Source organism: Pelmatolapia mariae, linkage group LG12, assembly GCF_036321145.2.
Source record: "Pelmatolapia mariae isolate MD_Pm_ZW linkage group LG12, Pm_UMD_F_2, whole genome shotgun sequence".
Classification (NCBI taxonomy): domain Eukaryota; kingdom Metazoa; phylum Chordata; class Actinopteri; order Cichliformes; family Cichlidae; genus Pelmatolapia; species Pelmatolapia mariae.
Window position 1 is genome coordinate 25,880,428 of NC_086237.1, and position 22,118 is coordinate 25,902,545.

The 22,118-nt window shown below is 40.1% G+C and overlaps 1 protein-coding gene across 1 annotated transcript in view; it reads right to left on the reverse strand.

The window, feature by feature from the left end:
• ntrk2a (neurotrophic tyrosine kinase, receptor, type 2a) overlaps positions 1-22,118 on the reverse strand; it is a 108,546-nt gene that overhangs the window by 82,129 nt on the left and 4,299 nt on the right. Inside the window, exons 3-11 of the mRNA XM_063488961.1 lie at positions 21,419-21,490; positions 20,913-20,981; positions 19,852-20,000; positions 8,335-8,468; positions 7,222-7,354; positions 6,905-6,976; positions 6,485-6,712; positions 4,464-4,490; positions 94-131 (exon numbers count right to left, since the gene is read on the reverse strand). Coding sequence (XP_063345031.1) covers positions 94-131; positions 4,464-4,490; positions 6,485-6,712; positions 6,905-6,976; positions 7,222-7,354; positions 8,335-8,468; positions 19,852-20,000; positions 20,913-20,981; positions 21,419-21,490 — 922 coding nt within the window. The remainder of the gene's footprint in view (positions 1-93; positions 132-4,463; positions 4,491-6,484; positions 6,713-6,904; positions 6,977-7,221; positions 7,355-8,334; positions 8,469-19,851; positions 20,001-20,912; positions 20,982-21,418; positions 21,491-22,118) is intronic.

Consider the following 22,118-nt stretch of genomic DNA (forward strand, 5'->3'; position numbering starts at 1 on the left):
AAATGAAAGAGAAACAGGCACAAACCATAAATAACTTGCAGTGGCAAACAGCAAAACCGTAGAGCTGTAGGAAAATAGTGAGAAGTGACTTACAGCGACTCTGTCCTCGCGTGGATTCAGAGGAGGGGTGTCTATTGATGCAAGAGAGAAAGAGAGAGAGAGAGAGAGAAATCAGAGAAGAGGAGAAACTCAAGATGTGATTTAAGGACAAGGAGTGTTTTTTACTCACTGTCAAACAAAGATACAGTCAGGTCCATAAATATTGGGACATCGACACAATTCTAACATTTTTGGCTCCATACACCACCACAATGGATTCCAAATGAAACGAACAAGACATGCTTTAACTGCAGACTGTCAGCTTTTATTTGAGGGTATTTACATCCAAATCAGGTGAACGGTGTAGGAATTACAACAGTTTGCAAATGTGCCTCCCACTTCTTGAGGGACCAAAAGTAATGGGACAGAATAAGAACCATAAATCAAACATTCATTTTTTAATACTTGGTTGCAAATCCTTTACAGTCAATCACAGCCTGAAGTCTGGAACACATAGACATCACCAGACGCCGGGTTTCATCCCTGGTGATGCTCTGCCAGGCCTCTACTGCAACAGTCTTCAGTTCCTGCTTGTTCTTGGGGCATTTTCCCTTCAGTTTTGTCTTCAGCAAGTGAAATACATGCTCAAACGGATTCAGGTCAGGTGATTGACTTGGCCATTGCAAAACAGTCCACTTCTTTCCCTTCAAAAACTCTTTGGTTGCTTTTGCAGTATGCTTTGGGTCGTTGTCCACCTGCACTGTGAAGCGCCGTCCAATGAGTTTTGAAGCATTTGTCTGAATATGAGCAGATAATATTGCCCGAAACACTTCAGAATTCATTGTGCTGCTTTTGTCAGCAGTCACTTCATCAATAAATACAAGAGAACCAGTTCCACTGGCAGCCATACATGCCCACGCCATGACACTTCCACCCCAGTGCTTCACTGATGAGGTGGTATGCTTAGGATCATGAGCAGTTCCTTTCCTTCTCCATACTCTTCTCTTCCCATCACTCTGGTACAAGTTGATGTTGGTCTCATCTGTCCATAGGATGTTGTTCCAGAACTGCGACGGCTTTTTCAGATGTCGTTTGGCAAACTCTAAACTGGCCTGCCTGTTTTTGGGGCTCACCAAAGGTTTACATCTTGTGGTGAACCCTCTGTATTCACACTGGTGGAGTCTTCTCTTGATTGTTGACTCTGACGCACATACACCTGCCTCCTAGAGAGTGTTCTTGATCTGGCCAACTGTTGTGAAGGGTGTTTTCTTCACCAGGGAAAGGATTCTTTGGTCATCCACCACAGTTGTGTTCCGTGGTCTTCCGGGTCTTTTGGTGTTGCTGAGCTCACCAGTGCGTTCCTTCTTTTTGGGAATGTTCTAAACAGTTGTTTTGGCCACGCCTGATGTTTTTGCAATCTTTCTGATGGGTTTGTTTTGTTTTTTCAGCCTAATGATGGCTTGCTTCACTGGTAGTGACAGCTCTTTGGATCTCATCCTGGCAGTTGACAGCAACAGGTTCAAAAAGCAAACAGCACACTTGAAATGAACTCTGGACCTTTTATTTGTTCATTGTAATTGGGGTAATGAGGGAATAACACACACCTGGCCATGGAACAGCTGAGAAGCCAATTGTCCCATTACTTTTGGTCCCTTAAGAAGTGGGAGGCACATATACAAACTGTCATAATTCCTATACTGTTCACCTGATTTGGATGTAAATACCCTCAAATAAAAGCTGGCAGTCTGCAGTTAAAGCACATCTTGTTCGTTTCATTTGGAATCCATTGTGGTTGTGTATAGAGCCAAAAATGTTAGAATTGTGTCGATGTCCCAATATTTATGGACCTGACTGTATGTTTTCAACAGATACAATAAGATTTACTGTTCATCTGAAGCATAAAATTGTTGTTCTAACAAAATAAGCTAAAATATTAAATTTTCTTCTTCTTTTGGCTTCTCACTTTAGAGGTTGCTACACCAGATGATCTGCCTCCATCTCATCCTACCCCTTACCATCCTCTTCTGTCACACCAACCCTCCACATGTGCTTCTTCATTACATCCATCAACCTCGTGGTTCCTCCTTCCTGGTGGCTCCATCTTCAGCATCCTTTGTCCAATATATCCTCTATACCTTCATGTCCATTCTGGTCACTCCCAATGAAAATCTTAACATCTTTAACTTTGGCACCTCCAGGTCGGCCTTCTGTCTTTTTTGTCAGTGCCAGAGTCTCCAAACTGTACAGCACAGCAGGTCTTACTAACATCTTGTGAAACTTCTCATTCACTCTTTCTGCTATCCTTCTGTCACAAATCATCCCTGACATTATTCTCCACCCACTGGAGGGTTGATGGTTGACCTCAGGTATTTAAACTCATCTGTTCTTTTCAAAAAGCACACCAAGAGTATCATTATACAGAAGTATCCCACCATGTGGAAGCTGCTCCAACAAGAGGTCAGATTTAGAGGTTAGACTAAAAGAACTTCACAGCATAGCCTCATCACCCTAGGTGGTTTACACCGGTCATATTGATCTGACCTCTTCCCCAAAGCCTTTTTTTTGTTTAAATAGAGAAAATTACCTTAACATTACAAACAATTAAGCTCAAATTGCTTGTCCATGTAAGCAAAGCATGTGGCGTTTTCCTTAATTACTGACTTTATACAAACTCAACAACTTGTGGACGTAAAGTTAGCCTAATTAACAAGCTACCTGAGCGTATATCACAAACTGATGGATGCTTTTTTTTTGTTTTTGCAGTTTTTTTCTGTCTCTTAAATCTGGTGGCAGATGTGCAAAAATAGAAAACAAAACTAAATAATTCATTGTCTGTGTTACTTGTGGATAAGAGTGAGCAACTAAAAGATATGGCTGTACCTGTGGTTTGATCTGCTGGTTGGAGGGCGTATTGGAGAAAGACACAGACAGAAACAAATTAGTTCTCACACATATTTCAACTGTAAGACAAGCACTCTGTTTTCTGAGCTTGTTTCAAAAACATAGTCATTACACAAGCACGACATGCAAACAGCACGTGCTAAACATGCACACGTTCTAGCTGCAGGGATGTACGGGTACGTAACCCCTCAACATCTTAAGAAAAACAAAAGAGTTTGTGAGAGTAAGATTGCTGAAATGTAATTTGTGTTTGTTGACGACACCAGTTGTAAAAGTGAGCCTGAACTTTCCGGCACTTTCAGTTAATGAGTAATTAAATCAGGTTGGCAGTTTAATACACAATATTTTTAAGTGATTTCAGTCTTTATGGGCTGCAGAGACAGTTAAGTCACCACAGTTCAGATGTAAAGCTGTGTTTGAGATGCTTCATCTAGCTAGTGCTACAGAAGTGCAGTGAGCATAATCGGAGTAACTTTTTTGAAGTGGAGAGTACTTGAAAATTCAGCATTTCAAACAGCTCAATATGTATGACACAAAAACAGTTTCTTTGCAGTTTGACACATAATTTGTCTGCTAGCTGAGGGCAGAGTGACTGTGTTTCCCAGGGAAGAAAAAATGCAAATGCGTGAGATGGAGAACAGAGGGAAGACTTCAGAGAAAAATACTCTAATAAAGGTAGAAATTTCAAGCTTACACGTAATGTTCTAGTTCAGTGTACAGCTTGGTAATCAGATTGGATCGCTATATGACATGTTTCTAAAGTTGTCTGGATGTTTCACATCATAAAATGTTTTTGAAAGCAAATTAATTGATATTAATTCATGTTATCCAAAGTCTATACACGTGCAGTCTGTATTGTGGGTCAGTTTACAGTGATGAACTATGTTGGAGTTGTAAAGGGCAGACTGTGGTGTCCTGGCTCAATGCTCGGTGGGTCCTCGGTATCTCCAGAAACATTATATGCCCTTCAATTCTGAATTGAAATTTAAAAGATATTTAGATAGTGGTCGAATTAGAACTGCATGCAAACTTTGAACTGATCTGTATCAGATTTTACTAAATATTTTGTACGTGCCTGTAAGTTTTTATGTCCTGTTGATGTTTGAAATGAAAGATAATTTAGATAATGCTTCAAAATAACAGTAAATCTATGCGCTCGGGTTTCCAATATGGCTGCTAAGTAGACAATGTCACTGATTTTAATTTAAGCTTATTTAAGCTTTTCGTGTTCATTAGTAACAGTTGCCAAATTGCAGCTTTCTACTGGCTGGGGGTTGGAAAGCAGCCATAGTGGCAAATATAATGTGAGCCTACATATTGTAGAATATAGTTGTTCCCTCACTGCCCTGCTACACTTGAACCTTGAATACCCCCACCTGCCAAATCCCACTTTAACCCCTGCACGATGCTGATGTTAAACATAAAAACAAAACACTGATCTAAAAACAGTGCCTGTAAACGGAAACTAGATGTGCCTCTTTTAAGAATTTTGCACTTAAAAAACACAAAACATACTCACTTACCATAATAGTAAGGCTCCGGATCTGTTGCTGCAAAAAAAAGAACATTTACATTGATGACATTTGTTTCACCAAGCCAACTTTGTGCATCAACACAAACTATTTCACTGTATGTAGCTATACCTGTACATATATAGTCTAGTATAACATAAAAGCATCAGCAAGATTTTTTCTTTCTTTCAGCAGCTCCACCTTTGCTATCAATAAAGGCAGATTTAAAACAGAACACTGCCAGTTTGCCATCCCTTTATCTGATTTCATGCCAGCAACTACCCCTCATTATAAATCGATGAGCATAACCCAGATGGCAAAATATACACAGTCTGCAGCAATATTTAAAGTGTGAAACAGAGTCATGATGAATCAGGATGGTGACTGAGAAGTATATGAAAGAGTCTATTTGTGGTAATAATTACATGCATTTCCTATATACTAAACAGAAATATTTGATTGTAATTGTACAAAGATAGGAAAGATTTCTTAGGTTTTGCCTTGAGATTAAAGGGCTATAAAATGATCAAATTAAAAATATTCAGTACGGGCTAAACAGACTAGAAAAGTTTGGGCATTGCTTCAAATACAGTGCTTAAAAATGCCAAAATGCAGTATTTGGTGGGATTGTTGCGAAGGAAAAAATCCCATTTATGGTGCAAAGGGACAAAAAAGTTTTGCACCCAACTAGTCCTGCACCATTTGTCACAGAAGTATAGTTCAAAGACCAAAATAAGCAGCTCGTTTATCCACTCTTCTGGTTGATGTTCTTCCAAACTATTACAATTAATGCACAAAAAACACATTAATCTCAGTGGGTGGAATGTGTGGTACTAGAGTACATTAATTAACTGTCAAACAGGGAAAGGAAAAATATTCTTCTGAAATTTTTAACTCTAACCTGTTGCTAGGCTCATGGTTTTCAATTTACAGGCATCATTGCATGACTACAAAGTAGGAACATTTCTCAAACATTTCAAACAATGTTTTTCTCAATGCCAGTTGATCTGCACTCTTTGACCTGGAGGCATCTTAATGAGAGCAGTGTCATCTATCTGGCCAAAACAGATCCATTATATTTTGATCTAGGACTTTTTGAGAAAAGCTGAAAATACGTCTTTTTCTGGGTCTACACAAGTAAAACAAAAAGAAAAAATATATATATATAATTTTTGGGGCCGCTCAATAAATTTACATACAATTTATTTATTTGTCTGTCAGTGTTCCTGACTGTTTGTATCCATAGCCATACAGATACGGAGTCATGGCTTTACATATGTTACGGTGTTACTCAGAGTCAAAGCTTCTCCTGTGTGCCTCTTTCTCATATGCACACATGAAAAACACAAAATAGTCCAAAAACCCCACCAGCAGCTAACAACAGGGACTGTGTTGCTGTAAGATTTTCAAAACAAAATCCTCCAGCTTGTTAATGGAAGACCAGTAAGCTTTAAAACATGTAGATCTTTCAACATAAAAGCCATTAATTAAATACAGAAAGCTATTCGGTTGACCAAAGCTGTCTGATTTTCAAAAGAATTCGTCAGAGTTCATCAAAATCAGAGCCTCCAATTGTGTATTGGACATTGTCAAGATGCTTTAATAATGTGAGATTTTCAAAGTAAAATTACAAAATTAACAGGATGTTTATAAATAAATAATATATTTCAAATAAAACTTAGCTAGACATGAATTTATCAGAATGGTTTCAGGTGCCAGAGTTTCAACTATCAAAAGTATTTTGGGGCAGCCTACTTAGCTTCAACTTCTTAACAACATAGCGAGTCCAGCAGTAGCACTAATCACTCTACTGTTTCTCCAGAAATTGCATAGTCTAGTTCTCGTGATTATTAATTATGAAGAATATTTTTCCTCAATTAATAATTTAGTTAAAAAAGAAGTGGTATATCATATGTTCTTGAAAAAAATAGTAAAAATGAACTTGCTGATAATTTTTTAATAACTAGATCAGACATCATGATGATAGTGGTGTAGAAACAGAAAATAAAACATCCAATAATGTTGTATCTTACCATCGGAAGGCATGTGCATGAAATGAGCATCAACTTCTTTTTCGTCTGTGCCATAGGGGTTTGCAACCTCTAGTTTGTAACGCCCATTGTTGATGTGTGTAGGGCTGTCCAACTGCAAGCAGCCATGGTACTCTCTCTCAGCGTAGTCGTGGATCCTGGTGAAGATGTACTGCCCCTCCTTCACTGGCTTACCATTCTGTGACCACTTGAAAGTTGGCTTAGGGTTTCCTAAAGAGAGGTAGTGAAAACAATACAAAAGAACCAGTAACGTTAACTAGTTAACGTTAAAAGATGTCATTACCCTATTTACACAGGTACTGGTGTGACTTAGGGAAAGTCTTTTGTGTTGGGACCTTGTGAAATCTCAGAAATCAAACATCAGAATATGACTAAATACGATCATGTGGACATCTCTCGTACCTGTCACGCTGAAGGGAATACACCAATGATGATCTGGAATTGCGTCACTCAGCTTTGTGATTTTGGGAGGAACTGATTGCAGCGGAGAGAAAAGAGAGTTTAAGAGCAACAGTGTGAAATTCAACAGAAGACACAGAACTAAGATAAGGCAAAGGTAAAAACTAGCGAAGCGTGCAAGAACACAGATTAAAAGATGAGAAGAACCGTTGTCTTCTCAAGCTTTTAATTCTCTGATTTAAAGACTACTCTGCATCGAGGGATGCTTTGACAAATTAATCTTCACTAAATTGGGGCAGTTTGCCAGAGGATAAACTTACATAGTATATTCAGCACCACGGAGGACTCTTTGTCTCCTACAATGTTTTCAGCTGTGCAGCTGATCTTGCTGTTGTGATCCGTGGAAGACAGGTTAAACAGTTGCAGCTTGGAAGTCTGGCCCGATGTCGCTATCTGCGTGAGAAAAGAGCAGCCGCACAAACAAAAACTGATTGCTTAGTAGAAGACAATGTCTTCAACGTCAGATCGTGATGTTAAGAGGTCCAAGAGCCACATTAAGTAAAAATTGACTTTTAAATCAGAGTGGACCTCGATAACGCTCAAGCTGTTAAATGTTCATGATATGTGCATAAAACACTAGAAACGCTGGGTTATGTCATTCATAGCACTTTAAACAAGAGGGAAAAATATGTGTTGACAGTAATATACTCTAAATTGCTAATTGTTTTTATGATGACACAGCCAGTCTGTGGTAGCCAGATTTCTTCTTGGGTTGTGGGGAAATCAAATACTTATTTCCCTCATGGACATGCAAATCAATGTCAAACTTTTTTAGTAATTTGTTTTGTTTTGATATTCTGTCTCTCTCCATTAAAATGAAACTAACAGAAAGATCAGAGACTGTTCATTTCTTTGTAAGTGAGCAAGCTTACAAATTCAGCAGGGGATCAATCAGTGTACATGCTTTTGTCTTTGGGGGAAGAAATTCTAACGGCAAGCTACTACAATCTTTTACATGTAAGGCTTTGATTGTTGTAGACTTGTGAGGTAGCTAGTAATGGGCAGCCATGTGGGCAAAAATGCCAGGCTAGTGTCTGTCTTTACATTTTCGTGGAACCTGTTCCCTGATTTTGGGGGATTGCAAGAGACAAAGTCTTCAACACATACAACCAAAATGCAGTTATATTTAATGGTAATAAGCCTTTTATTGGAAATCAGAGTAGGAACATTAAAATAACAGTATCATAGCAACAAATGGTCTGAATACTGAAATGCTGAAATGTAAAGCTCATAGAGCACAATATCATAATTTCTGTAACAGTAGGACAGCAGTGCTGGTACACTGTAAAATAACAGTAAAACTATAAACCTAAAATGTAAAGGGAAATCTCTTAAATGTGTGTGTGTGTGCGTTTGTCTGTGTGTGTCCTAACCTCATAGTTGGCGACACGTATCATATCCCAGAACAGCTCAGGAGATGGGACACCAGAGGTCGTACACAACAGCTCCATATTCTCTCCCTCCATTTTGGTCAAATTGGATGGGGTTAACGTTGCCGTGGGAACTTCTGCATACAGGAAGGGGGCAGAAAGGAGGAGAGAAGGGTGAGGAGAACTTAAAGTTTGGAGATGGCGAGAGGAAAGGACAGGAAGTGGTAGGAAAGGAAGCAAACTTAGGATTTAAGGCCTGTTTAAGGCCACTGTTTTTTTTTCTTCTCAGTTGAAATACAAATCACGTAAGAACCTCAACAACAAGAGAAGAGCAGGCAAACACACACACACAACCACAGAGACACACAAAGAAAGAGCTCGAATTCAATCTCCCGCTCTCTTTCTCTCACTTTCATTTAAGCACACTCACCCCAATCAAACAGTCAGACAAAGAGACAGAGTTCAAACACAGTGATGGTTACACTGATTACTAGTGCATGTCTCCAGCAGCCCAACTACTAAATTGATTGGACACAGTCTAAAGCCCCTGTCAAAGCAAAGACACTGGTCACTGTGTGTGTGTGCATATATGTGTGTGTGTGTGTGTCTACATAGCTGACCAGGATGTGACCTGAGCATGACCAATCAGACTCAATCAGAGTCTTGCCACTTTTGTCCCCTGTCCAATAACATCATTGGAGAGAAGAGAAGAGAAGAGAAGAGAAGAGTGTCGACAGCTACTGCAGATAAAAACTGGACAGATTTCTTATCAAACCCCATCCTCTCCCCACCCGTTTCCAACCTCTTCTGTCCGTCGGCAGAATGCTTATCACCAGGGCAACCCACTTATCACTACGGCAACCCACTCAATCACTGTGAGACGCCGTAAAAACCAGTCATTTCACTGGTGGCAGCCCAGCTACTATATCAGAACGACATATCTTAACAGGCTCTCAGTAAATCAGCTTTCTACTGCCACTACAGCCATCTGCAGGCTGCACATTACACACACACACACACACATGCACACACACATCTCCCACTGAAGCCAACAAATTAGCATAAAACCTCTGCAAACCACCGTGATTTTGATGTAAGTGCAGCAGGATCGTTATGACCTCATGTTCAATTATGGTAGTTAAATCATCCATGCCAGTGTGTGATCCTGAATCTTTAGCTGCTTAGATGTTTTCAGAATCAACAAGTGGGATTGAAAAGGGTTTTATTGTAATTATGGACGGTAGATCGCCCTGCAATTGTGACAACACCAGCAATTATACGGAACAGTGTCGTGTATCAGCGCTGAGCCCGTGCTATAGTTCACCTGCAGCCACTTGTGAGGAAATTCTGGCAGTCGGGTGTCTGCAAGGGAAGCACGACATTTATATTCATGCAAGAGAGTCAGACACTAGCTAAGTGGATTTTCATTCAGTCTTTTGACTAAAAAATCCCGGCTGTGTTTCTGTTACTAGTGTTAATCCATTTCTTTTGTGAAGGCATGGCTGAACTTTGCGGTGGTCAGTGAGGTTGCTCTGTTTACTTGTGAGAGATGTAGACGTTTACATTGTGACAGTCTGTCACACAAAGGCAGAAAACCATTCACACTCACACTCAAACCACTCAAACCATGGCCAATTCAGAGTCACCGTTTAAGCTAATGCTTTCCAAAACATACTTTTAAACAAATAAAGACGACATGCAATAAGAGCTAAGGAAGAATAAAGGTTAAGGAGCACAAAAATCTGAGTGATATGGTCAAACAGCTTGTTTTCTTCTTATTTTTAAGGTTATTTCCTGTTATGCATTGCAGAATTTCAAGTATTCTTCTATTATGAGTAGAAATATAAATAGATTACTGTACTTATATTGCCTCAATTTGTGATTTGATGATATTTTTCAAATAAGTGCAGTGCAGTGCTGAAACATGATATCCCACGGATGCTTAGCTGGGCTCAAAACTGATGCTGGTGTCCACGGCATTTGATTCACATCATCTTGGACTCGTGAAACCCCTTGACCTCTCAACAGAAGCATCTGGAACTGCGATGGTTTTCCATGTTCCACATTCAGGTGCTGCTTTTAATTTCTCACTTGTCTGTACTTGAAGTTCACACGCTCACTGTAACAACAGGGTTTAGATTTGTACTGAAAGGTCAGCTGAATATTTTTTTCTTTTGTCTTTTCCACACTGCTCTAGCCTTCACACTTGTATAGAGGTGTTTTATTTGGAAAGCAGCTCATTATTCACTCATCCACTCAGGCTGTCGGAGTTATTCCGTCTCCAACATGCATCCAAGTGGTAGCGTCTATGTCGTGACGTGTCCTTGTTTTATATTAATCTTATATTGACACATAAAACCTTGGAAATAACGTGGTTGTACCATCAAGATTGGTCTTTTGGAAATTACTGAATATTAATTATGTCTAACGATTCCACAACAAAAAAAAATTTTTCTAATCTTGGGGCTCTGTATGGAGATATGCATGGGATTAGGTTAATTAGATCAATCTAGATTGACTGTAGGTGTGAGTGTGAATGGTTGTCTGTCTCTCTGTGTTAACCCTGCAACAGATTACATCTGTCCAGGGTGTAACCTGGATCTTACCCTGTGACAGCTGGGACTGTCTCCGACCGTTCCATGACTCCGAATTGAATAACTGGATCGCACAGCTGACTTTTAAGCCAAGGGTCACAAAGCCCACGTCAGACGGGTCAGATAAAAAGAAAATGCATCACTTTACCACTAATTCAGACTGAATCTTGCAAAAGTTAAGAGGCAAAGTTCAGTGCATCTGATACTGTGCATCATCATTTGACTACTAGGGTGCACTGGAATAAGCAAGAATGATCAATTTAAGTAGAAACTGTGATATTGCTCTGGTAAATTTTGCTTAAAGACTATATTTTAGTGTCACAAAAGAGCTTTCTTTTCTGTAAACGACAACCTCTCAGGTAGAGAAGTGGGGAAAACTTCACAAATGACCCCTGGATGCATGACATTACCTATGCATATACTAGCTCTTGACACTCCTTGACACCTTGAATCCATATTGCATTCATTTTCCAGGATTATGTTCAATGAATGGGTGATGAATTACAAGTACGGCATCAGCGACAGCATTTCTCAGTGTCATTGTTGCTAGCTTTTGCTACAGGCCACAATAGGCATGTTTGTATTGATGTTTAGAGAAATGTTAGCATTTATTATGTAACCTTCCTTCTGCTCCATCATAATGATGTGTTTTTTGAGGAGCTGCAGAGGCAGAAAGAGAGTTTTCTGACAAAATGTATAGCAGAGAGAGGTGAGGAAAGCACTGGAGAGTCTGTCCATAAGTTTGCCTGTGAATGTTCTGCTGTTCATGCACTGTGAAGGATTCACAAATGATGCAGAGACAAAGGGAGGAGGAGGATGTGTTAATGATTGCTGATCTCTTGTCTGAGATTACAGTCAATCAGGCTGACACTTAACTCCAGCATCAGATCATTCGAAAGTTTTGAATCTCTCTACACTTTTTTTTTTTATTTCAATTAGGCCACATTTAAATTATTGTACCGAGTTCCTCAGTATTCTTGGCCAAATGAGTCCAAGGAAGGACAACTGGTGAACTGGCAGCAAAGACATGGTCACAAGGTCATTATGCTTGGCCTGTGTGTGGTGTGTGGCTAAAAACCTTAATGCTGCCTTTGATATAAAGGTGTCAGAACACAGTGCATCACAGCTTGCTGCAGAACGCTGAGAGTAGACATGCTGACCCATATATCCACTACTGAATACATCTACATCGGGCATCCGAGCATCTGAGTCGACAAATCACATTTTCTTTTATTTTCACATGGACATCGGGTTGTGTGCACATCATCTTCCTGGAGGAGAGATGACAGCAGGATACGCTATCGAAAGAACTCAAGCCAACAGAGGCAGTGCTATGCTCTTGGCGATGTTCTGCTGGGAAACCACAGGTCCTGTATTTCATGTGGATGCTACTTAGACACGTACCACCTGCAAACATAGTCTGCTTCCTCTGTGATGGTAAAAGCTCTCTCTGCCAGGAAGGAAGAAAATTGCAGTAGTGTAAAGAATAAAATATCTAACTGAGAATGAAAACACAACTTTAAACCAGGAGAATCAGATTTATGTTCTATATGTCACAGTTTTCAGTGTTTAAAGTTGTTGTTCCCATTTTGAGCACTGTTTGATTAGGTCCAGACTTTTAGGGGTCCTACTGCCTTTCTGAAAGGTTTAAAGATTTTATATGTATTTTTTCACACCATAAATGCTGTGCATTAAAATACAAAGCAGTCACTATTCTTAGGGGAATATTATTATGGCAATTAAATTAAGGCTAAGTTGCGGTTTGGGTTAAATAGCGTTGAAAAGTCATCTTAGCTTTGAGAAAGATCCTCTCTACACAGTCTTCTGTATGGGAACGAGACACAATCACTGAGACGTAAATGGCTGTAATTCCTTTCCACATAAAAGGGTTAAGCTATGTAAAAAGACATCCTTCTGGCTCATTTCAAAATCTTAGAACTTACTTTCTTCCATTTCTAGTAAAGATTGTTTATTGAATTGTTTTGACCGCCTGTCCTCTTTCCCACAAACTGTCTTTCTTAATCTCTCTTGAATCCTTCAGTTATGAAAACTTTAAAATGACAGCAGCATGTCCTTAAAAGGAAAGCAGGAGACCCATGTCTTAAGACATTAAGGCCTGGATGACCTCTATGTTCCTGCTTCTTAATTAAGATAAGGCTGCAGTTATAGTGCTTGACCCTTAAAAATGTTAGAAACATGATGTCTAACCAGATGCTTACTCTGGATGGCATTACCTTGGCCTCCAGTAACTCTGTGAGGACTCTTGCAGTCGTTTTAGACCAGGACATATATGTAGGACTGCTTTCTTGCATATGCTCAATATCTCTGAAATTAGAAATATCCTGTCTCAGAGTAATGCTGAAAATGTAATTCATGCATTATTACTTCTTGGCTGGACTACTGTAATTCATTATTATCAGGATGTCCTAAAAACTCCCTGAAAAGCCTTCAGCTAATCCAAAATGCTGCAGCAAGAGTACTGACAGGGACTAGAAAGAGAGAGCACATTTCTCCTATATTTGTATCGCTTCATTGCCTCCCTGTTAAATCCAGAATCAAACTTAAAATTTTTCTCCTCACATACAAGGTCTTGAATAATCAGGCTGCATCTTATCTTAAAGGGCTCATAGTACCACATCACCCCACATAGCAGACAGGTCTGGCCCAGATGTGGTATCAAGCTGGCACTGCTGGCTGACTTCTGGCATGACAAGACGTATGTCATCCAGATATGGGCCAGGCCTGGCATAGATGGCACTGTCATGCCATATCTGGCTCGATTGTGGTTTGGTTTATGTGGCCCAGGCCCATAGAAAACAGGTCTGGACTGGATCTGGCATCAAGCTGGCACTTCTGACTGACTGGTGTCATGGCAGGGTGTAGGTCAACCAGATGTGGGCCAGATCTGGCAATGATGGCACTATTTATGTTCCTATTTTCCCATTTTAGTTAGAAGACCCAAATGCCATGTTGCAATACTATACTGCTATGGTAGCCAACGTTTCAAATGCAGGTTTAGCAGGTTTGTGAGTGTACACTTTATCCAAAACCTAGTGACGGTGTACTCATATTTGCCACCGAGTGATTGTAGCTCAGGAGGTAGAGCAAGTCACCTACTGATTGAAAGGTTAGTGGTTCGATCCCTGGCCCCTCCAGTCTGAATGTCGAGAGTGAATGTGTATGAATGTAGTTAGGAAACACTCAGTTTAGAGTAAGTGTGTGATAGTTGAATGTGGCATGCTACATAAGAATCAGTCCATTCACTGTCTGAACAGAGTTACGTCATGTTACTTTTGCACTATTATGCTCCGGCACATGTTGTTATTACATGGCTTGATTAATGTACACATTAGGCTGACATCTGGGGCCAGAGCTGAAACTGTTCTGGGCCAGCACAGGGCCACCAGTGTGTCTGCAACTGGCCTTGTGCTGGCCCATGTGTGGATTACCTCTGGCAAACCAGATCTGGGCCACCAAAGGGCCGTCATTCTTTGCGGTATGTGGGCCATGTGTAAGCACATTGTGTGGGCCAGATCCGGGCCATACCAATATTGCTATGTGGGACCCCATTAGAGCTCTTTGCTCTCAGACTGCAGGCTTACTGGTGGTTCCTATTTAAAAGTAGAATGGGAGGCAGAGCCTTCAGCTTTCAGGCCCGTCTTCTGTGGAACCAGCTTTCAGTTTGGATTTGGGAGGCAGACACGATCTCTACTTTTAAAATTAAGCTTAAAATTTTAAATATATTGAGTTAGGGCTGAATCAGATGACCCTGAGCCCGCTCTAAGTTACGATACAATAGGCCTAGACAGCAGAGGGCTTCCCACAATGCACTGAGTGGTTCTTGTTTCCCTCTGTTTTCTTTTTTTCCCCTTCACCCCAAGTAGTCGTGGCAGATGGCTACCCCTAGCTTGGTTCTGCTGAAGGTTTCTTCCTGTTAAAAGGAAGTTTTTCCTTGCCACTGTTGCCAAGTGTCAAGTTTGCTCACAAGCGGTTGTTGATTGTCTTTATCTTACATTATAAAGATAAATACAATTTAATTGAATTGAACTTCACAGGCCTGTTACTTTAACTTCAGCTACCTCGTAAAACAAGATTACAAGCTACAAATACAACAATCTGCCTTATCTGTCATGTGTTTTTGTGTTGTGCCTCCCAACTGCTTTACTGACTTAATTTACTTACTAAATCTTTTGTCTTGCTTTATTCCTTACTATTTAACATGTAAGAAAGTTCACATATGTAATTAGCATTTCCTGTCCACAAACTCTTACAGAGGCCATCTGGTCTGTTTTGAGTTTGTCTGTGCTGCTGAATTTTAGTTTTATCTACTATACAACTATTCAAAAGCCTATGCACAGATTGGATGGTAAAGCCAATTAAGTCAGAAAGGAAATGACGGGGACAGAGGCAAAAATTCTTTGAACAGCAATCAAAAAAATAGATGATTAAGGGCAACGACTGACTGTCTATCATTTTGCGTGTTTGACTGGAATGACTAACTGAGAGAGACACAGATGAAGGCAGAGTGCACCTGTGCTGTGATGTGCCCAGCGGGAATCTGGTAATACATCTGCTATAATTTCTACAGCGCCGGGAAAAAGCACCCTTTGCTCAGGACAGCTGGTTTCAGTTATTCACTTTAATGGAATTTGATTCATTTAGCAGAAGCTAAAGGTGTTATAAGAGCGATGGTGGAAAAAGCTTAAACTTGCCCTTCTTACCATTAACAAGCGTGGCATTAAAGGGAGAAGGAATTGAGGGAAGGACGCAAAATGAAAGACTTTATAAAGAGTTAAATATGGCTCTTTTGTTTTGTTTTAATTACCCCGTTATTAAGAAACAGCGGGAGTGTTAAACACCTGCCGTTGCCAACATTTTTGCTGAGTGACACAGCTGATGTTTTTATTTTGCACATTGAACAGGCTCTGTGTTTGTAATCCTTTCGGGGCGGAGCTCCGACCATAAACAGTCCATGGGGAAACACAGACGGAGAATCATATGAGGCTCGCCTGTGAGATCAGTGTCGGCCCGAGGGCATCGATGGGCATTTCCTCTTTGTGCCTTCTTCATAATGTCGCTCAGAAATGTTCAGGCCCACAGACAGAAAGGTTTTACATAAAGCAGACAGGCAGATGGAAAATGCCAAATAAAGAGGAAGAACTATGAGCATGGAGCGCGAGGCCAGCAGTTTGGCCAGACTGAAAGGTCTTTTTTGGTGTATCACTGTTAGCCCTGGGGCATTATTTGGCACCCCTGCCCCACCATGTCCTCCTACTCATATGTCACTCTGCCAGGGGGTCCCCCGCCCACCTCTCCAGAGGCCCTGCTGTAACTGTGCTAATGCCAAAAATATCCTCTGCTAATGGAGGGAAGGTAGAGGGGACAGATCAATAGGAGTTATCAATGACATTGTTAGCTTCCTGCAAGCTAACTTATTGTTTGTGCCCTGAGCGTCCGGATTGCCCAGAGCTATTTTTCACCAGATTGATTCCTCTGTGAACAACAAAGATGCTAAAACAAAACCCCAAAACATGATTAGGCTCATAAAGCGGATTTGACTGATGTTTTTTTTCTTATAAATTTAAGTCTGACATGAAAATTCCTTTATAATGCCACATTACTAAAATAAACTGGGGTGCACTCGCCATCCGAAAGGCGAAAACAAGTTTTATTTGCTTACTCTGGTCAAACTCAAGCTCTAAATGCCAGTTTGAGTCAGATACAGTGCACACGATTGGAAAAAAAATCAACAAATCCAGAGAATGAGAGCAGGTCAGACTCTGAGACAGGTCAAGCTGTAATTTGACACATCTTATGAACAGAAGAGTGTCCGAAATAGAATGATTCATGAAAAATTCATACAGATGATATAAAGAAGGGAAGAATAAAGTGTCAGATAACTGCTGACATTTATACATTCATGCTTCATAAACACTCCCATAAGCATAAAAGCCTTGTGGTTTGTAGAAGCCTGTCCTGGAAGTGTACTTAAACTGACATTACACTTGTGTGGTAAGTAATTGCATGTGGAGGACTGTAAAGACATAATTCTTTATTATAATATTAACTGTGTTTCTTGGCAGGTCAAAGAAACGTTTCTTGATTAAATCTGTGGAAAGCGTCTTTTCTTGCTTTTAAAATGTGATCATCTTTGTGGGGTTTGCTTATTTTATTGGAGCTTTCCATAAATCTAGAAAAGTTTTTTTTCTTCTTTTTATTCCTAGAGAACAAAACATGATGATTCAGTGGAAAAGGAAATGAAATCTGCTGCGTGACAGCAGGTCACCGGTGCTATGGGACACAGTGCAGATGGTCTTTATAACACTTCATTTTACTGCAATACATACAGTCAGCAACTTTCAGAGTCAATGATGTCATCTATGTGCTGAATTACACAAAGCATCATATAGTTCTAGCATGCTGCTGTTGCAGGTGAGCAGCAAGAAGGAAGAGATGAGCAACTTAGGCAAGGCGATGCACAAATTTGGCAGGTTTTGTATGATCTCTGATAACGATAAGCGCAATAAACTAAATCCTGACTAAACTAATGTTTCTTTGTTTTCTGCATGTGGCGAGGAAAAGAACAGGGAAGGAACACAACACAAAATCTCTAAGTAAGCTCTGCGTACGACTGACATACGTAGCAGACATATGATGGTTTCTACAGGCAACGATCAAGATCTGTGCATTTATTCTCTAAAATAGCAGCACAGCTAATACACAAATACACACACGCACACATTGTCAGGCTCTCTGCAAACCTCCAGAATAAAAGCAGGCCAGATTGTTTTGTGAGTACGTGTGTGTGAAAATACTTAGGACGAATACTTCTACAATCAATACCCTCGTAGTTTCTGTAGTAAAAGCAAAAGGGAAAATAATCAATAGGGACGGCTCACTGAGACATAATGTAATAGCTTCATTAAACATCTCCTCCCCTAGGTTACACATGTACATATAAATATAATAATAAATATAAAAGCCTTGTTTTCATGTTGTTCACCTGCTCGTTCAATACAATGCTTCCCCAGAAGTACACAAGAATATTAAACATTGCACACATCTAATTGGTAAATGGACCTTTTTACTACAAGCATACAAGCATGTACTGTACAATACATCGTGATGCTCTCTCTCTCTCCTTTGGTTAATCTAGCACATTCAATGTAATGACAGAGCTTTCAGTGATACACCATACAAGCATGTACCTACACAGAAGTACACAAGAATACTGGAAATAACACACATCTAATTGGTAAATGGACTGGTACTTATAGACCTTTTTACTACAAGGATACACCGATCAGGCATAACGTTATGACCACTGACAGGTGAAGCGAATAACACTGATTACCTCTTCATTGTGGCGCCTGGATTTGAGCGAGTTTAATAAGGGCCAAATTGTGGCTGCATCTACAAAACTGCAGCTCTTGCGCAATGTTCCCAGCATGCAGTAGTATGTATCTATCAAAAGGAACTGTGGTGAACCAGCGACAGGCTCATGATGCACGTGGGATCATTAATTGATACAATATACAAGCATGTACTTTTATAAAACTACACAAGAATACTGAACCCATCTAACGCATATCTAATTGGTAGATGGACTGGTACTTGAAGAGCTTTTTGCTACAAGCCAAGGGTTTTCTATAATGGATGCACTCACCCTACGGTGGATACATCAGGACCAATTTGGGGGTTGGTTTTTTGCCCAAGAATACTTGGACTTGCAGGCTGAAGGACCTGGACCACAGAGCCTCCCCAAATTAGAATTTTAATACATGAACACAGTGGTGGCCTCTCTCCCATTGCCCTTCTGATGAGAGAAAATCTCTGACAGGTTTAACAGAACTTGCAGCCATTTTTTAAAACCCATCATCACATTAAACATGCTGGGTTGACCAGAGGAGTGAAATAGAGCGCTATGACACATCATAAATGTATGAAATTTAGAGCAAACAGGAAGATGAACACTCGTAACTTTTGATTGGATGGCTGGACACCTGTCCAGAAAGGCTAAGCCTACCCCGCCTAGTATTATAGGACAACACAACCCTCACACACTCACAAACGGCACACACATGCATAACCTGTGTGTCGGTCATTTCACTTTACTCCATCTAGCAGCTAATCTATGCATCGCATGAGGAAAAATCCCAACTGGACAAAGATAAATCAGTCTGTGCAGCGCTGATGGCATTTTGGTGACACACAACAGAGAGCAAACAACATGTTCAAGCCCTGTGAAAGTGAGGCTCTAAGTGTGCGTGCTTGCTTTTATTTGGTCATTTGTTTGCTTGCTCATGCATAAGACATTGTAGCTTTCTGCACTTCACAGTGTCTTGGGAAATTACAATATACAGGCTAAGCGACACTCTGTGTAAGTGCAATGCTGTCCATGCAGCACCCACTCACATACCAGTAGGTATATATTACTGATTACTGCAGAGGCTGTAGTCAGTGCATGAATTGTACTCTTTGTACAGTTATCCTCTTAGGTGTTAACAGCAAACTTCAGTGTCTCTATTCATTCAACCCCCACACCTCCTGAGAATTGGCAAAACACTTAGCACATTTGTCTTCAAATATCAAGTTTCATACCGCACACGTGTACATACACATTTATACAAACTGTGCACATAAAAACAGATGTGTCAGACATATGAAAAATACATAAGAACAGGAAAAAATCTAAGCAAGCGCTTGGAAAAATATTTGCACAGGAAACTATTAGGATTGATTTTTTTTCCCTCCAGGTGCTTCAACGCTTTACACTCTGCAACAGCTTGTGAATGTTTTTTCCAGGTCCTTGCCCTATGTGTGTGTATGTGTGTGTGTGTGTGTGTGTGTGTGTGTGTGTGTGTGTGTGTGTGTGTGTGTGTGTGTGTGTGTGTGTGTGTGTGTGTGTGTGTGTGCACGCCCTTACCACAGTTAGGTAATGTCAGTCTGGACAGCAGTTTGCGTGCTCCTCCATCCTCAATGCAGCGTAGCTCCTGAATGTCTGCTTCCTCTCCTAACCACAGTTTGATCCACATGTTCTCACAGGAGCAGTGGAGAGGGTTTCCAGACAGGATCCTAGAAGCACACACACACATTGAAGATCTGTGAGAAGCAGAGCGTAGCAAAGCACGAAAGAGTAACAGACATTTTGGAAGATTTAAGAAAGAGGGGAATTGTAACTGTTTGACACCACTAGTGTTAAGTGTTTCTGGGATTTGGTTTTTTCTTTTTTTGTCACATTACAAGGTTTATCCTACTAACATCTCTGCATGCTCTCTGTGCTGTTATTTAGCTTTAAAATCAGGGGGGAAAATAGAAACAGGGAAAAAAATCTAAGAATAAAATACAACCTCAACCTCCTGGGTGAACACTTTTGATTGCAAAGTGACTGGACAGGTTGTCTGGTGGGGGCCAACCTGTCTCCAAACAATCACAGTCTGACTCAGACTCACTGCAATCACTCTCAGACAGATTGCCAAAGGGTTAAAGATAACTTCCATGCAATTTATAAACACAGTCAGATTGACAGCAAGTTGCAATCAATCTGACTGCTCTGCAACATGTTTCTTTGCAACAGGCAACTCGGTTATTGTAGGGTCTTTGTCTTACTATACAACCAACCCGTTGCGTTCCAATATAAACCTAAGTTTGTAGTTGAATCACTATCCCGCAACAACTATGTCACTATTTCTGAATCTCTGTTTCAATTTAGGTTCTGACTGGACTCTGAATGCAACTAAAAAGTCAGCTCGTCTTTAATCAAGAACTTTGCTACATCTAAATTTAAAAACCATTTTCTTGCTCGAGGAAAATTACAGACTAAATGGAACTATAAACCGATGAGATTAAAAACACAAGATGCTATTACAGATGCTACTGTATATATTTGTGTTTATCTAAAGACTCTCATAGTAACTAGGAGGTAAACCAACAGACAAAGACACACACGGATAGAAAGACTGATAGAAAAGGTTCCTCTGAACTCACAGATAAGAGATGTTGAGGTGTTTGAATATCCTCCAGGACAGGGATGACAGGTTGTTATCTTTCAGATTCCTAGAAATTAAATCAAACATTAGGGAAGAAGACTGCGTTTGCAGCACCAAAGCAAAGTAGGAGATTGTTGTTAGGAGTAATAGCACATGTCTGCTTCTATCTACACTAATAAGCCTGTATTATTTTTCTCGTTTAAAGTTTCCCCCACACATTGTCACAGACTGTCACAATTAACCTTAAGTGTCACATTAATTAAATATAATAAGTATCAAACTAAACTTTAATTATATTGACTCTGCATCACGGTTTGACTATCAATTATAAATCTTGTTAACCTGTAGCGGACTTCGTTTTTCATCAGTCTCACTGCCTTCACTGGCTTTTCTTCTTACTTACTCATTAATTTTCTCTTCAGAGTGTGACTTGTTCACATTGCGTTGCAAAGGTACATATTTTCAATCGAAGGGAAGGAATAAACAGCATGACTTTTTACTCACAAGTACTGCAGTTTAAAGTTGTTCTGAAAGGCCAGCTTTGATACATATGTTAGCCTGCTGTTGGTCACCGTTCTGGCACAAAACAAAAGCAAGAACATCATCAGTATCTTCATGAACATATGTCTCACATCACAAGCCAGCCAAGACGAGGATATGTACCAGCAATAAGAACCTGGTAACCCATATTCTGCTCTCCTTATTGTCTTATATGACCTACAAACCATAACGAGGATATATATATTAACACAACACTTTTTTTAGAAAGTAGAACACTTTAGGTCCAAAGAACTAATCTAATGATGAACATTTAGGGCTTTTAAAGAGGACATGCTCTCTGTTATTGGCTGTCCAATATAGGGATGTCTGTGATGCAAACTGACAGAGACAAACAAAGGTTGTTTTTCATATTAAAATGATATATCAGTCTCCCTTTCTGTTAAAATGACGTTTATATAAACAACGCCAATAAAAACTGCATCCATCAGAGCTAATCGAAGCTAATACACTGGATCCGCTGGGCATAGTGTAAATGGTACCCCAATAGAAATGCTTTTATGTACATAAAAAATTAATATTAATACATAACAGGCATTACACAACGCTGCTATAACGGGATGCATAAAGTCTTTGCCCTTTATCAGTTAAGGTGAGACTGTAAGACAATATTGCCGTTTTGTGCGATGTTATCTCCTGCAGCTGA